Here is a 14,893-nt window from a genome sequence, read left to right as displayed (position 1 = left end):
TGACAACGACACTCCCACCTGTGGCCTCAAAGATTGCTAGGGCAGTATTTTACATTCTGCTCGAGCGGTACTTGGGGACGGAGGCATTACATAACTGCACGACCATCAAGTCGGACCCATCAAGTTAGAACAGCGAGGTGGTGTCGGACCACGCCATTTGCGGTGGCCATGGACATTGCTGACGCCGGCTTTCGCCAGATGGGCAACAGCGCTTGCCTTAGTCGGCGCAGCTGGCTCAAGGCCACCGACTTCCGCTAGGACATGCAGACCAGGGTACTGGACATGCCCTTCAACGGGAACAACCTGTTTGGCAAGACGGTGGACGAGTCACTGCAGGCCATCAAGGTGGACACCGACGGCTCGGGCCTTGGGTGTTATTCAACCACGGCCGTCCTTTCTGTACTCCGGAGGCAAGCAAGGTGCCTCCAAAGGATTCGGTGGCGGCTCCTCGTCGTACCGCCAATCGGCCCGCTCCTCATTGCAGTAATCCTACAGAGGACGCGGCAAGACCGCGACCAAGCAGGACTGAACCGTCCGTGGCGTCGGGCCCCCACCCAAACACCCCAATGGGTGGCCGCCTGGCAAAATTCGTCAGCGTGTGGGAGTCCATCTTCATCGACCGTTGGGTGCTAGATGCCCTGGCCCGCGGGTACACCCTGGAATTTCAGAGAAGGTGTCCCCATATACCACCAATGGCCAGGAAGGAAAACCACATCCCACAACTACTTCCGGAGGTACGAGCGATGCCAAGGAAGGGAGCCATAGAACTCGTCCCAAAAAGGATCCATGTCTCCGGAGTGTACTCGCGGTACTTCCTCGTCCGGAAGAAAACCGGCGGTTGGTTACCCATCCTGTACCTTCGTCTCCTAAACAAGTACATCAAGTCTCAGTAATTCCGGATGGTCAACCTCCAGCACGTGCTGGGACAGCTGGAGGGAGGAGATTTCCTATCGTTGCCGGACTTGGAGGATGCCTACTCCCCATTCTAAAGGGACATCGCAAATTCCTATGATTCGTGGTCCAGGGGTGGCACTACCAGTTCAAAGCCCCACCCCCCAACCCCATCGGATTGAAGTATGCGCCCAGGGTGTTCACAAAGTGCCTGGCACCAGTGGAGGCGAAGGTGCGCCTGCAGGGGATTCACATCTACCCCTACTTGGGTGACTGGCTCATCTGAGCAAAGTCGAAAGAACTTGCCGTCGATCACACAGCAAAGACCGTCCAACTGCTCACGGATCTGGGATTCTCGATCAACTTCGTGAAATCCCACTTGGTACTGTCGCAAGTCGCCCTGTTCCTGGGAGCCAGACTCGGCACAATGGTGCGATTGACCTCCCCGTCGGAGGAAAGGACAAAGGCCATCCTGGGTAAGGTGCAACCGCTGTCCTCCATGGAGGTGTCCAGGGTGAGGTCCATCAAGTCCCTACTCGGCAGGTCAATGTTAGGCAGATTCCTGTGCAGTTCCCTTAGGGCACACTGCAAAAAGATTAAGACTACAGGAGTAAGCAGTAGACCCAATTGGTAACAGTCTGCACCACCCAGATTTACCTGGTAGTTGTGGCTGAGCAGTCCGACTTCTCTCAAGAAGAGTAGGGCAGTATATAGAGTATACACAATAGGGCTAAAAACACAGTAGAGCAAACCAACACTGACCAGAGCTTTGTATAAAAAGTATTTAATTTATTTAAAACACACTTTAGGCAATATACTGGCACTCTAAATCAAAGGCAAGTTAAAACAGTCAGGTAAAGTATACACACCTCCCTTGATAACTATCAGACAAGTCAGAGTTAAAACACCACGATTTGTTAAAACAGATGTGAGCGCATAACCTGATGGCACTCCAATAGTTTAGCTAAAGGGAGAGAAAAAGGCAGAGCATAGAAATAAAGCAGGTCCCAACACTTTTAGGAGTTCTCAGCAAGAGAAGGGCAGTATAGACGGTGGAGCCAAAGTTCACAGGCCAGGCCCACTTTAAAGGGAGCAAAGCAAAATGCGCCCAGGGTCACACGGTTTAAAATGCACTAAAAGTCTTTGCAGAATGTTAAAAAGAGGTTGGGGCGATTCAAGAAGGTAAAGTTAGGTCTGGGGCCAACCCAGTTGGCCAGCCAAGGATTTTAAGGGTCCCCTTGGGCAAACCGAAGAAAGGGAGGCCAGGCAGGACACAGTACCTTAAAGAGAGTGGAAGCTCCAGCGGTGGAAGTTGTTCCTGGCAGTGGTTGCAGTTCGTTATTTCGACCAGGAGAAGAGAGGATCTCGTCGAGGAGGAAACATGGAGTCGTTGCATTGCACAGGGATGAAACCAGCTGCGGAGTTCATCGATAAAAGGTGCATTCCTTTTATTCGCTGTCAAAGTGGTGAAGCTTGGCTATCCGGCCACCGGGGTGCTTGGCACGGGCGATTTGACCAAGAGATGTCTTTGGAAGGCGAAAAAGGTGAACTGGTTGGTCCCGCCAGCTCAAAGGAAGAAGACTCATCCAGCATAAGATCTTCTCTTGTCGTCGGGAAAGTGGTGAGGTAGTTGCAGCAGGGCTTCACCGGTGGTGTCGTTGCAGATGGCTCAGCTTCTTCCCTCTTCGGATTCTTGGGTCCTGTGGCGACTTCTGAAGTTCCAGTCCCAAAGGCCCTGCTTTTATGGAGAAAAACCCCCATTCAACAGCCTAGCTGTCACTCAAACATGCCAAGTGGTGAGCCGGGCGGCTCACCACTGGTCCAATCAGAACAGAATGCGACTTGAGTTGCTAAGGCAATGCAGTCCAGGGTGCCAATTCCCCTCCCCACCCATCCTGTGGAACCCAGACGGAGTGGCACCATTTGGAGGGCTTCTGTGGAGAAGCCCGCCAAAAAGTGGAACAAATGGCTCGACCTTGGTCAGAGTTAGAGACAGACGCGAACGCCATTTTAGAAAAGAGTTCTGGCAAAAGACCCAAATGTGAATTTAATATTAAATAAATAAACCAGATGTATCTTTAACATTGCACCAAAAAGTGGTGCGTTTAAAATCAATGTGAAAATCCCATAGAGAATATTCCGGTGGAATATTTCGCGTGGTAACCACTGCCACCAGCCAGAAACTAGACCAGGGGGGACTGGACAGTGCCCCCTTGAAAACCGACCCAGGGGTAATCTAATTAACCCCTTCCAGTACGTTCACAATATGATGGTTTGTACTGGATCTGTTCACAATTGAAGACTAGTAAAGTCAATGGTGACTTTACATGCCCTGGGAGACAGTTTTCAGTCCCAGGGTATGGTGTCTGTTTGGGGGTCACTATGACACCCCTCTGTTACTGCACTGAGGGTTCTGTGTAACACATACACAAAAAACAGATGATACCCTATGGAGTAAAAGACCCCATAGCCCAAAATCACCAATAGTCCGAGACATACCTCAAATCGTGCCTAAGAGTGGGAGTAAAAAAGTCTCACTCTTAGCAGGAGAAAAAAACAAATCCAAAAAATCCATCAAAGCTGCTAGGGGACTCACTAGGTTTGGGAAATTAGGCTTATAAGAGATTTCTCCCTAACGGTCAACGTGCATCTACCTTGTGCGCCTATGCAGGCTGCGGATGCGACCACTGCAGGAGTTCGAAGACGCCCGTTGGATGCAAGCGGCTGGCAGTTTCGAGGACCGGATCTCACTCGATGAGACTTTCCGCCAAGTGATCCAGTGGTGGGGCACCCACGCGCATCAGGCGGCGGGCATGGACTTCCAGACCCCGGAACATCAGGAAACTGTGACGACAGACACCTCCCTGGAGGGATGGGAAGCGCACACCGGAGATCTCCACGCAAGAGGCCTTTGGCTCCCAGAGGAGAAGTCCCTGCACATCAATGTCCTGGAGCTCTGAGTCGTGTTCTGGGCCCTCAGTTCGTTCGTTCCTTCCGTCCCTCAAGGGCAAGGTGATAAGGAGCTTCACCGACAACACTACCACCATGTTTTACATCCGGAAGCAGGGGGCACCAAATCCCCAGCCCTATCCAAGGAAGCGCAGGATCTGTAGCACTGGGATGTCGCCCAAGGGATGTATCAGGTACCCTTCCATCTGGCAGGAATAAAGAACACTGTCACCGACTCACTCAGCAGGGAGCTGCGCTCATGCCACGAGTGGGAGCTGCGGCAGGATCAAGTGGATCTCCTAACCCGATGATGGGGTAATCCCCAAATCGACCTATTCGCGATGGCGACGAACGCCAAGTGCCAGAGGTTCGCCAGCAGGTTTCCCCAGCTGGGGAGTATGGGCGATGCCTTCTCATTTCCCTGGGACGGCCTATTCCTGTATGCCTTCCCGCCGTTGCCATTGCTGCTGCGCCTCATCAGTCAACTCACAGTCCCAGTGCAGGATGCTCCTCGTCGCACCAGCGTGGCCGAGGCAGATTTGGTTCCCGGACCTTCTGGACATGTCAGTGTCCCTCCCAGTCAAACTGCTGACAGGCCCGGATCTTCTCGCCAGAGAAGGAGGCGCCATCCTCCACCACAACCCGGGGTCGCTGAACCTGCAGGCCTGGCTCCTGCAGCACTAGAGTTTGAAGGGTACGATAGCCCGGCAGACTGCAAGGAGGTGATTGCAAAGGCCAGGGTGTCCTCGACTCTCGTGCTATGGACACAAATGGAAGAGGTTCTCTGTCTGGTGCCTTGCACAGAAGATTAACCCTCTGTGGATTACAGCCCCTCAAGTGCTGCAGTAATTGCTATCGCTGGCCAAGGCGGGGCTGGCGCATGCCTCCATGATCCATCTGGCAGCTATCTCCCGCTACACCAGAACTCCGGGGCGCTCGTCGCTATGGTCCCATCGCCTGGTGAAGGAGTTCATGAAAGTACTGTTCCGATCGTTCTTGCCAGTTAAGGCTGCGACCCGTCGTGGAATCTCAACATGGTGCTGACCAGGCTCATGGGGCCGCCATTCGAGCCGCTGCATTCGGCACCGTTGAAGTTCCTGTCGTAGAAGACAGTTTCTTGTGGCCATCACCTCTGCACAACGAGTGGGAGAGATCTAGGCCCTCTCCTGTAAACCTCCATACCTGACATTCCACGAGACGAGGGTGGTGTGAGGAAGCACCCCCCTTCATGCCCAAGGTGCCGTCGGACTTCCATCTCAACGAGCCCTTGGTGTTACCTGTTTTCTTCCCGTCTCCTTCGTCGCCGGCTGAGAGGACTTTGCACTCGCTGGATGTAACTAGAGCGCTGAAGTTCTACGTGGACTGCACGAAGAGCCTTCGGGAGACATCACAACTGTTTGTGAACTTTGGACCTGTGAACCAAGGGAAGGCCCTCTCTTAGGCTTCCATTTTCAGATGGCTCTCCGGCTGCATCATGCACTGTCACCGGTTGGCAAACCGACCGTTGCCCGGCCTTTCGACAGCCCATTCGACCAGAGCGATGGCTGCTACTACAGCGTTCTTGTCTGGTGTGCCCCTGCTGGACATCTGCAGGGCTGCTACCTGGAGGTCGACACACACCTTCACGAGATTCTACTGCGTCGACCGGGATTCCAGGGAGGAGTCCAGGGTCGGCCAGGCAGTGCTGCGCAACCTGTTCGCCTGAAGGTGGGCCTGGTGAGGAGGCAAGAGTTGCTTAATGTTGAGTTGATTAAATGTTGAATGTTTAGCTTTGCCACCTCCTGTGGTTGTGCATGTGTGTACTGCTATGTATGTATTATATTCATGAGCATATGAGCATGTGAATCCATGCCAGACCCCATGCTGGAAAAAGGAACAAGTTACTTACCTGTAACAGTTGTTCTCCAGCATGGGTCTGGCATGGATTCACATGCGAGCCCTACCTCCTACCCCTCTGCGTCGGCTCTTGGTCCTGCTGCCACTTTACGTGCTACCAAATCTGAAGATGGCTGCCAGAGGAGGGGCTTAGGTAGAGGGCGGTCATTAGCTGGGGGCAGTATGACCCAGAGACCAGTGATTGGTTACTAGTAGAAAGAAACGAAACTGATTTTTTTTCTTTACCTAGGATTCCCAGCCTGACGGGGAATATTCATGAGCATGTGAATCCATGCCAGACCCATGCTGTAGAACAGTTAACTTGTTACTTCCTGAAACTGAATAAGTATAAACATGTATTGCCAATAAGGTTTTACTCGCATTGAATGGCATACTGCTATTGTAAATGTGTGATACGGAGTACTTATATTTGAAGTGCTTCCTGCATTCTGAAAAGCAATTCACAAGTTATTGCTTACCTTTGAATTGTGTTCCACTAATTTAGAAAGTAATGTTGGTGTAACTGCATGTTTTTGAAACGGAATAAGTTGCATGTGTTGCAAAGTACTTACTTACAATTGTGGTAGGGTAACTATTAATGCTGAAATAGAATAGGTTGCTTAGCATTGCAAAGTGCTTACTTGTAACAGGGTTGGTATAACTATATTCTTAAGACTGAATAAGTAACTTGGTATACTACCAATAGGGTTTACTTACCTTGAATTACATACTGTCATTTTAAAAGTCTGCTGATGTGGTTTTACTCCTCTTGAATAGCATACTGCCATTCTAAATTTGTTATACTTTGGTTTACTTACCATAAGTATTCTGTTGGTTTTCAAATTGTGTTCGATTTATAGCCGTACTTACCTTTCTAAAGAATTCTTTACCTCTGTATATATAAAATGTATATAAAGTAAACCATTATTTGTACAATATATCAGTGTACAAGTGTTTTTTTTGGGCCATATGCATGCTACACGTTCTTTGTACTTTTCTGCAGCCTTCTCTCCCTCCGAAGGTAAGCCTGACTGCTCTGCTACCAACATACCAGGTGGTAAAGCCTTATACTAAGAGTTGGAGTTACTGTATTGCCCATGCTATAGTTTTATAATGTCCCTTTGGGTGGACTTTAGAAAAGCTGTCCTAACACTCATCTCAAAGGTTGTTCTGTAGTAATCATACTCTTACGTCTCGTCCCCTTTCCTCCATAATGTATGGGTGTCCCTCGCAAGGGACGGCAGACAGAACCCTTTTCACCAGAAAAATCTAATCTTTGTCGCCTTTAGCTTTAGAGGCACGGCACTGGGAGCATGTGCTCGCCTGACTCCCCTCACCGCCGCCACTCCCCAGTCCCCTTTTTCTGCGTCGACTGGAGCGGGACGAATTCACCAGCGCTCCTGGGTTTGGCTTCGGCCATGTAATTCCACGCGCAGATAATTCTCGTCTTAGTCTTTTTATCATTCAGGTACTCGGTCCTCCGGTGTCAAGCTCCTCCCTGGCTCATGTCGACTTCTACAGGGTTCAGCAGGTGTCCATCCTGCGACAGGCCCTTTCCAACTTCAGACCCCCACGCCCTCTACCTACATTGCCTTGGCCCAGACCACTGCTGGCAAGCTAGTACTGCATGCAACATGCTTTCCTCGATGTCTCTGAAGAACACTAGTCAGGTGGAGGGAGCTCTTCCAGAGATTGCTTCCAGAGGAACTGAAGGACTTTGTCAAATATCGATTAGGTCCCAATGTAGGGCCACTCTTTTCCAGCTCACCCCGCAAGGGACATGCCTTCCCAAGGACTCGCCCGCGCGGGAGGGACCGCTCAGGTTCTAGCACCAGCACACGTACTGAGGCTAGTCCACCTACCGGCGTCGCGACCGAGGGGTTCTCCTGATCCTTCCAGTGTCAGTGCTGAGGGACCGTAAAGGTTTTTTTACCAGGATTACTCCCAAGGGGCAACACTCTAGTACTGGCACACATACCGGGGCTAGTTCAGCTACTGGCCTCATGGCCGAGGGATCTCCGGATCCTTCCGGTGTCAGTCTTGAGGGACCGCAAAGTTCTTTTACCGGGATTACTCTGAGGGGTAAAGCCCTAGTACCGGCATTGTGGTCGAGGGGGTGCCTTCACGCAGCACTAGCGGCAGCTCTGCTGAGGGCAGTATGCCTTCCAGGTCACGGCCTGAGGTGCGGGATAGGCCTTATGTTCCAACACCAAACTTCTTGGACAGGGCTGGTTCCACCGAGCCAGGCACCACGACTTTGGCACGTGGCATGACAAAATGGCTGCCGCACCAGACGGCAGAGCGGTCTCAAGGTGGGACTGGTGCCAACCAGGTGCGTGACCTACAGTTATCCATCAGCGGCGCTGGGTAGGTTTCCCCTGCACCCCAGGTAGTGTGTGCCCCCGCAGCCACTAGCCACTCCGTCAATATCACCTGCCACCTCTAAAGCCTCCGAAGACAAGTTCTTTGGTAGGGTCATAGGGCTGATGCGAACTCCCCGGATGGGGGCCATCCTCTGGGATGCTATCCGGGACATGCTCCCCCAGGTCACCCCACAGGCATCCATAGCCATTCCCACTATGGCTCCGGTGCCACAGGCCCCAACGCAACCGCTGCTGCCCCAGCCTATTCCGGCTTCCCTGCATCCCACATTACAGGCGGATCCACACTAGCCTACGCGGCAGCCACCGGCTCAGGTTTCCACACCGCAGCCACGGTGCGCAGCACTCTTCCACCAGTTCCAGACCCTCCGAGCACTCTGGTGGACACTGATGAGGAGGACCCTGACACACCATCTTCAGCCAGGGCCTTCCACGAACACCTTGCAGGTTTGGCAGAATATTTGGCCCTTCCTCAGCCTGAGGTTGAGCAGCCCGAGGACGGGATCTTGGCAGAAGTCCTCTCCCTTAGATCCCCTACCAAAACGGGGATCCAGATGCAGAAAGACTTAGTTGCCCATGGCTCAAGCCGGACTCGGCCCAACATGTCAATCAGCGGCTAGACGCCAAGTATAGGCAGATGGAGGGTGATACACTTGCTTTCGGTGCATCCTCAGCCGCACTGTTCCGTGATTGCTGCGGCGTCGCTCTATTGTAAGCCTCAGTCGTCCTTGGCCACCTCGTCCTCGACTATGCTAGGCAAGGAGGAGATGATCTCGAAGGCGTTCGGAAAAAAGCTGTACTCCAACACCACCTTGCATCCCAGAACTTCTGGCACAGAAACAAGGGTGCGCTCCAGGGTTTGCCTAGGAGAAGCCTACCTGGCAGTGCAGGTCATCCTGGAGTCAACCGTGGGCTGCACTGATACCTCTGGCTGTGTCATCTGCATTGCCACGGACATAAGAAGGAAGGCCTGGCTCTGGGCTACTAAGTTAATCCCGATGTCCAGGAACACATATTGGACCCTCCATCCGAGGACAGTGACCTCTCTACTTCACCACGGATGAAGAATTGGATAAAAAGAACAGCTCGCATTGTGAGGTCTGTCTATTCTTACAAAGGCCACGCCCAAGGCCTACACTCAGTCGCAACAACGCTCTGACAAGGGGTGGGCCTTTGGCGGGATCCAAGGCTTCCAAGAATGGAGGTCCAGGCAACCTGACCCTTCTCCGAGTCAACACCGGAGGAAACAAAGGGGGGTGAAGTGGGGGGGGGGCCCAGGGGTCTCTTCAGTCCCTCTTCTTTGCAACAGCCTCAGAGGGAAAGCAGGCATGACACACCCCTTTGGGTCCACGTGTCTCCTAGGGGGTGAGGGGCGCAGGCTTGCCTTCGACGTGCAAGTTTGGCACCAGAATTTTTTGGACCCCAGTACCCTCTCCGTAGTCTCTGCGGGGTACCGCCTACCGGTGCCTTCCTCTCCTACAGATTGGGACAACTCTGCTGTCGAGAGCCAGGAAGTGTAAGAAGTCCCAGCCTCCCAGCGAGGATTGAGTTTCTATTCCAGAATTTTCGCCATACAGAAGAACCACCAGGCCGGCCTGAGCATTGGGTTAGACTTTTTCAACCTCTCCCTCTACAAAAAGTCAAGACGGTTAAGCCAGCTTTTATTGTGGAAACACTGGACAGGGGATACTATGTGCTCCCTTGATCTTAAGGACACTTATCTACACATCCCAAATTGACAGCTGCATCGTTCCTTACTGCTCTGCAGGATCCGGGGCTGCCATTTCCAATACAAGGTGCTACTCTTTGGCCTCAACTCGGCAGCCATGGTATTTACCAGGTTAATGAATGCAGTGGCAGCCCTCCTCAGGGCCCAGGGCTACCATGTCTATCCATACCTGGACTGGCTCTTTCGGGCCACCTCTCCGGAAACGGTTACACCATACCGCCTCTGCACTGATGAACACCACGACCTGGAGTTCACTATCAATCTCAAGAAGTCTTGGCTGCAGCCTACGCAGAGCATGACCTCCTTGGGCCTTTTCTGGGACACACGCTCTGAGAGAGTCTTTCCCCCGGAGCACAAGATTGTGGCCATCAAGTGAGCCACAGCTCACTTCCTCTCCAGGCCAGTGACCTCTGTCTGGTGGTACCAACACCTATTGGGTCTTATAGCAGCGGTCCTGTTGGTCGTACCCCACACAAGGCTCCGGATGAGGAAATTACAGCTGCACTTCGCAGCCTAATGGAATCAGGAGAAGGTCTCCCAGGCGGAGCCAGTTAACATTCCTCCCTTTCTCCACTCGGACATCCAGCGGTGGTCCGTGGACTGCAACCTGCAGCATGGCAAGCACTTGTGACAGCCAGCCCCTCAGGTCATGGTCACTACAGACTCTTCCCTAGCGGGCTTGGGAGCCAAAGTTTGTATGCAGTATCCTTTGGGAACACTACAAAAACTCTGACTACAGGTAATATTAAAGCCAGCCTTTGGTATAAGCTTGTACTACATCGTTTTGGTAGCGTGTTGAGCAGCCAGGCTTCTCAAGTGGTGTCACTGTGAGCTGTAGGGGAGTTAGAGATTCACAGTGACACGTATTCAGATAAATTAATAAGTGTTTATTCAAGAAATAATTTATCAGTCGGGTAGAATAGGCCTTCTTCAGAAGGGAGCAATATAACAGTAACACTCAAATATACTTAATAAAATACACACTTAATGTTTCTAAATGAGTTGAGAACCTTTTGGGATGACCCATAGACCCAACCTACACCCTCGGATGACTTCAATTGCTAGGGTGCTGGGGGGCATTAATATATCACTGTTGCTTTTAGAATTGTGTAGGAATAAGTCAATGGAAAAGGTTATTGGAACATACAAGGGACCACAAATATTCTTAAGCAGGCAAATATTTTCAGGTCCTCCAATAAGTCATTCAATGAAAAAGGTGAAGCCAAAGTCAATAGGCAAGTCTATATGAGCTGAAGCACTTCTTTGCAGGTACGCAGAAAAAGTCTTTGCACAGTGTTTTAGAAGTCTTTGAAGAAAAGAAGAATCCAATGGACCACAAGCGGTTAGACCTGTGAAAGGTAGAAGATGCAAGCAACTCTGCAACAGGAGATAAGTTCTTAGACTTTACAGTACCTTTGTATTGATGAAAAGGTGCAGCAGATGACTTTTGTTCCTGTGCAGCTCTGTGTTCCTGGGCCTCAGTCGTGGGGACAAGAGGGAGGATATCTGGGGACTCGTGCACTGCAATGAGACGGTCACTGCTCGCAGCCGGCAATCTTCAACAAGTGGCAGTTTGTGTTTCAGCTCCTTGCGACTACCACAAATAGCCTCACTGCGGTTTCTGGCTATCGAGATGGACTTTCCTTGCTTCTGGGGTCCAGCACTCTGTTAAGGTGGCTCAGGCACGGTCATTCCTGCTTCTTGGGAGTCTGGAGGATCTTCCTGGAGCTCTTGGCCAACTTAAAAGCAACGCACACAATCTGGTGTTCCTCTCGCTGGCTTTTCGATTTCCAGCAGCGACTCTGGAAATTCAACCAGCTCTGAGAAGGATGTCCAGGTGGCTTACTTTGGAGTTGATTGGTCCTACCAACTCCTGGGGAGAAGTCATTCTTGCAGTGGCTTCTCTGTCGATACAATTTGGAGTTTCAGCACAGCAGCAGGGCTTCACCGGGCAAACCAACAGTCCAGGAGTTGCAGCAGGCGTCCTCTTCAAGTTCTTCTTTGGTTCCTTCGTCCAGTGGTCGACTCTGCCTTCCAAGCCAAAAGCCTCGCCTTTTATTCAGTTCTCTCCCATTAATTCCAGCCTAGCTGTCAGACACCCAACAAGGTGGCTGTCCTTGCCAGACAGTTAGCTGGACAATCACCACATAGTGCATTTGGGTCTCCTAGGAGGGAGTTTCGGGCACTTCCCTCGTGAATCCCGCCAAAGGCAAAGCAAACAATGGGACCAAACATGGTTTAGTAAATCTCTGGAAGGACCTTTCCACAAAGAAATGGCGAAAAATGAAGACCGGTTCATTTTGACAAAAATGGCACCCATGGGTGCTTTACTCTGGCATGCGAGCGCAGCCCGCGGTAAAAACATACAGTGGTAGTGAAAAGTAAACCACTGCCACCAGCCATTCATCGAGGAAAGGGTGACCTAATAAAACGTACACAAGAAGCTAGACGCAGGGGATACTAGCTAACCCCTCCAGCACCCTATGGTAAGATAGTGTGCGCTGGGTCTAGATAGTTACAATGTTAAGTAAAGTCAATTTCACCTTACTGCTCTGGGAAACGGTACTTTATCCCAGAGAAAACCTTTGGAAATCTGAAAGACTTCCCTGCATTACTGCACTGAAGGTGCTGGTTGAGACAATGTAAAAGATGGTGCATATGGAGTTAGACTCCACAACCAAAAGAACCAGAGTTCAAAATCACATTAAAAATCTATGTCTGTGGCGAGTGGGGGGGATGGGGGAGGGTGTGGGGAGGGGGGTGTGGGGGTGGGTGGGATGGGGGGGTCTCACACTTCAAGTTAAAAGAATCAAGTTCTCAAAATCCAGAAAAGTTGCTGGCGGTCTCTAAGGTGGAGGGAATTGGCACATTTCTGAGAATTCTCCCTAACATGGACAACCACAGCGTCCAGTGAGGCTGGACTCTGCATGATTTCCACATCAATTGGCTTGAATTTAAGGTCATATGGCTGGTTCTCAGGGACTTTCTCCCTCTTATCAAGGGCAAGACAATACTTATTCAGACTGACAACCCCACCAGTATGTACTAGGTCAACAAGCAGGGGGGTGGGGGGTACCCGATCCCCTCCGCTGTGCAACCCAGTAGTCTGCATGTGTGAATGGGCTTTGGAGAACAACATCTACCTCATGGCTGTCAACCTCCCGGCGGAATCCAACCTGGAAGCGGACGGGCTCGGCAGACTGGGGGCAGACCATTGGGAGCTCCTGGCCCAGCAGGGCCACCCTGCTCCTCACAAACTAGCCCTCCCAGTGCTTTTCCTGAGCAGGTCCTGCTGAAACACTTGGGCCTATCGCAGGCTAACCTAGAGGTCATTCAGGGTGGGCTACTAGGTGCCAATATAAGGGTAAATGGTCTAGATTCTGTCATTGGGCCGATTCTAGGGAGATTGACCCTCTTAAGTGCACCTTGGACAACATGCTCTCCTTTTCAGCACATCTCACGCACTCCGGCATACAGGTAGATACATGCCGCACCTGTCTGGCAGCGAGGGTGTCTTCTCCTCCAACCCGGTGGTCAAGCGAAGGGCGACCTCCAAAGGGCTTTACCCGCCTATAAGGAAACCACACCCCGTGAGGTACCTTAATGTTGTGTTCGGTGCCTTGGCGCACAAACCTTTTGAGCCACTGGTGTCCGCGGACATCAGACTGGTCACCATAAGGACAGCCCTGCTTGTGGGCCTCACCTCACCTCGCAGAGTCACCGAGATACTGGCTCTGGTGGCTTCAGAGCCCTACACTACCTTTCACAAGGACAAGGTTGTTCAGCAAACGCACCCAGCGTTCCTACCCAAGGTGACGACCTCCTTCCATCTCAACCAGGAAATGGTTTTACCCACTTTCTTTGCCGACCCCAAAGAGTAGCCTCGGGGGGGGGGGGGGGGGGGGGGGGGGGGGGGGCTGGCACCGTCTGGATGTCAGACGCATGCTGTAATACTACCTGGTCAGGACCAAAGACATCCGCAAGTCGGACGCCTTGTTTGTCACTCTCGGTGGGTCATGTCCCGGTTACCAGGCCTCCATAGCAAGGTGAATGGTCGGGGTCATTAGTGAGGCCTATAAGGGGCAGCACAAACCTGTGCCAGCTAACTTGCATGCCCATGCGGTCAGTGCCAAGGCCACTGCCATCACGTTCCAGCGGCATGTGCCGTGGCAGGTCATCTGCAGGGTATCTACCATGGCCACCCCTTTGGCTTTCGGTAAGCACTGCTGTTTGGACGCCTTCTCTAGGTCTGCAGCGTTTGGACAGGAGGTTCTAAGAAATCTGTTTTCTTCCTCTCCACCCTGGGGCTACATTCAGTTGTAATCGCCCATACAGTATGGAGGAAAGGGGACGGGACGTAAGAGTAATAGTTAATCACCGTAGTGACGTACCCTTAGTCCATGGCCCCCTTTCCTCCATACATCTCACCACCCCCCTTGCCGCCCTTAATACTGGCGTCATTGGGCAATGCTGAATATTGTTGACACGTCAATGGGGACTGAGTGGCACCGTTGGGGGCGGAGTCAAGCGAGCGCATGCTGCCAGGGCGGCACCTCTAAATTTAAAGAGGAAGATTTTTCTGGTGAAAAAGGTTGTCTTGCGTCCCTCATGATTGACGCCCATACTGTATGAAGGGAAGGGGACTATGGACTAAGAGTATGTTAGTCACTACGGTGAGTAACTATTAATTTCCCATTTGTGTTATTATGTATCCTCTTGTTATTAGTCTTTGAAAACCTGTATTTGTTTTTGAGTAACCGACCTTCATCGATCTTTTATTTTTTTTCCTCTGGCCTTCCAATAGTTGCTCTTACTCAAGCAAGTTACTTCGGACAATCGCTTCCTGCCACTGTGCATTCCCCAGTCCTTGGCACTGACTATGTGATTCCCAGTGTTGGTTCAGTTGTGCCCACACAGCCAGTCACTGCACAGAGACTTCTTCCAGCTGCTGAGCCTCCGCCACCACCCCCACCACCACCTCCACCATCCTCACCACCACCACCATCTTGCAAACCACCGCCTCTTGACAAGTCCAGGAAAGCGAAGAAAGAAAAGGTATGGTTGTTCT

At 51.7% G+C, this 14,893-nt stretch overlaps 1 protein-coding gene across 3 annotated transcripts in view; it reads left to right on the top strand.

The window, feature by feature from the left end:
* The window catches only part of FNBP4 (formin binding protein 4), a 573,393-nt gene that overhangs the window by 369,235 nt on the left and 189,265 nt on the right, over positions 1–14,893 (top strand). For 2 of the 3 annotated variants that reach the window (XM_069623086.1, XM_069623085.1), the window contains exon 16: positions 14,630–14,880. In XM_069623086.1, the coding sequence (XP_069479187.1) occupies positions 14,630–14,880 (251 nt within the window). Of the gene's footprint in view, positions 1–14,629; positions 14,884–14,893 lie in introns of those variants that run through there. The other variant, XM_069623087.1, reaches the window with a different exon arrangement.

The sequence above is a fragment of the Ambystoma mexicanum genome, chromosome 11, assembly GCF_040938575.1.
Source record: "Ambystoma mexicanum isolate Mex_15411 chromosome 11, UKY_AmexF1_1, whole genome shotgun sequence".
In the NCBI taxonomy this organism is placed as follows: Eukaryota; Metazoa; Chordata; class Amphibia; order Caudata; family Ambystomatidae; genus Ambystoma; species Ambystoma mexicanum.
Note: the sequence above shows the minus strand (reverse complement) of the source record. Positions and strands in the feature narration are given on the sequence as shown.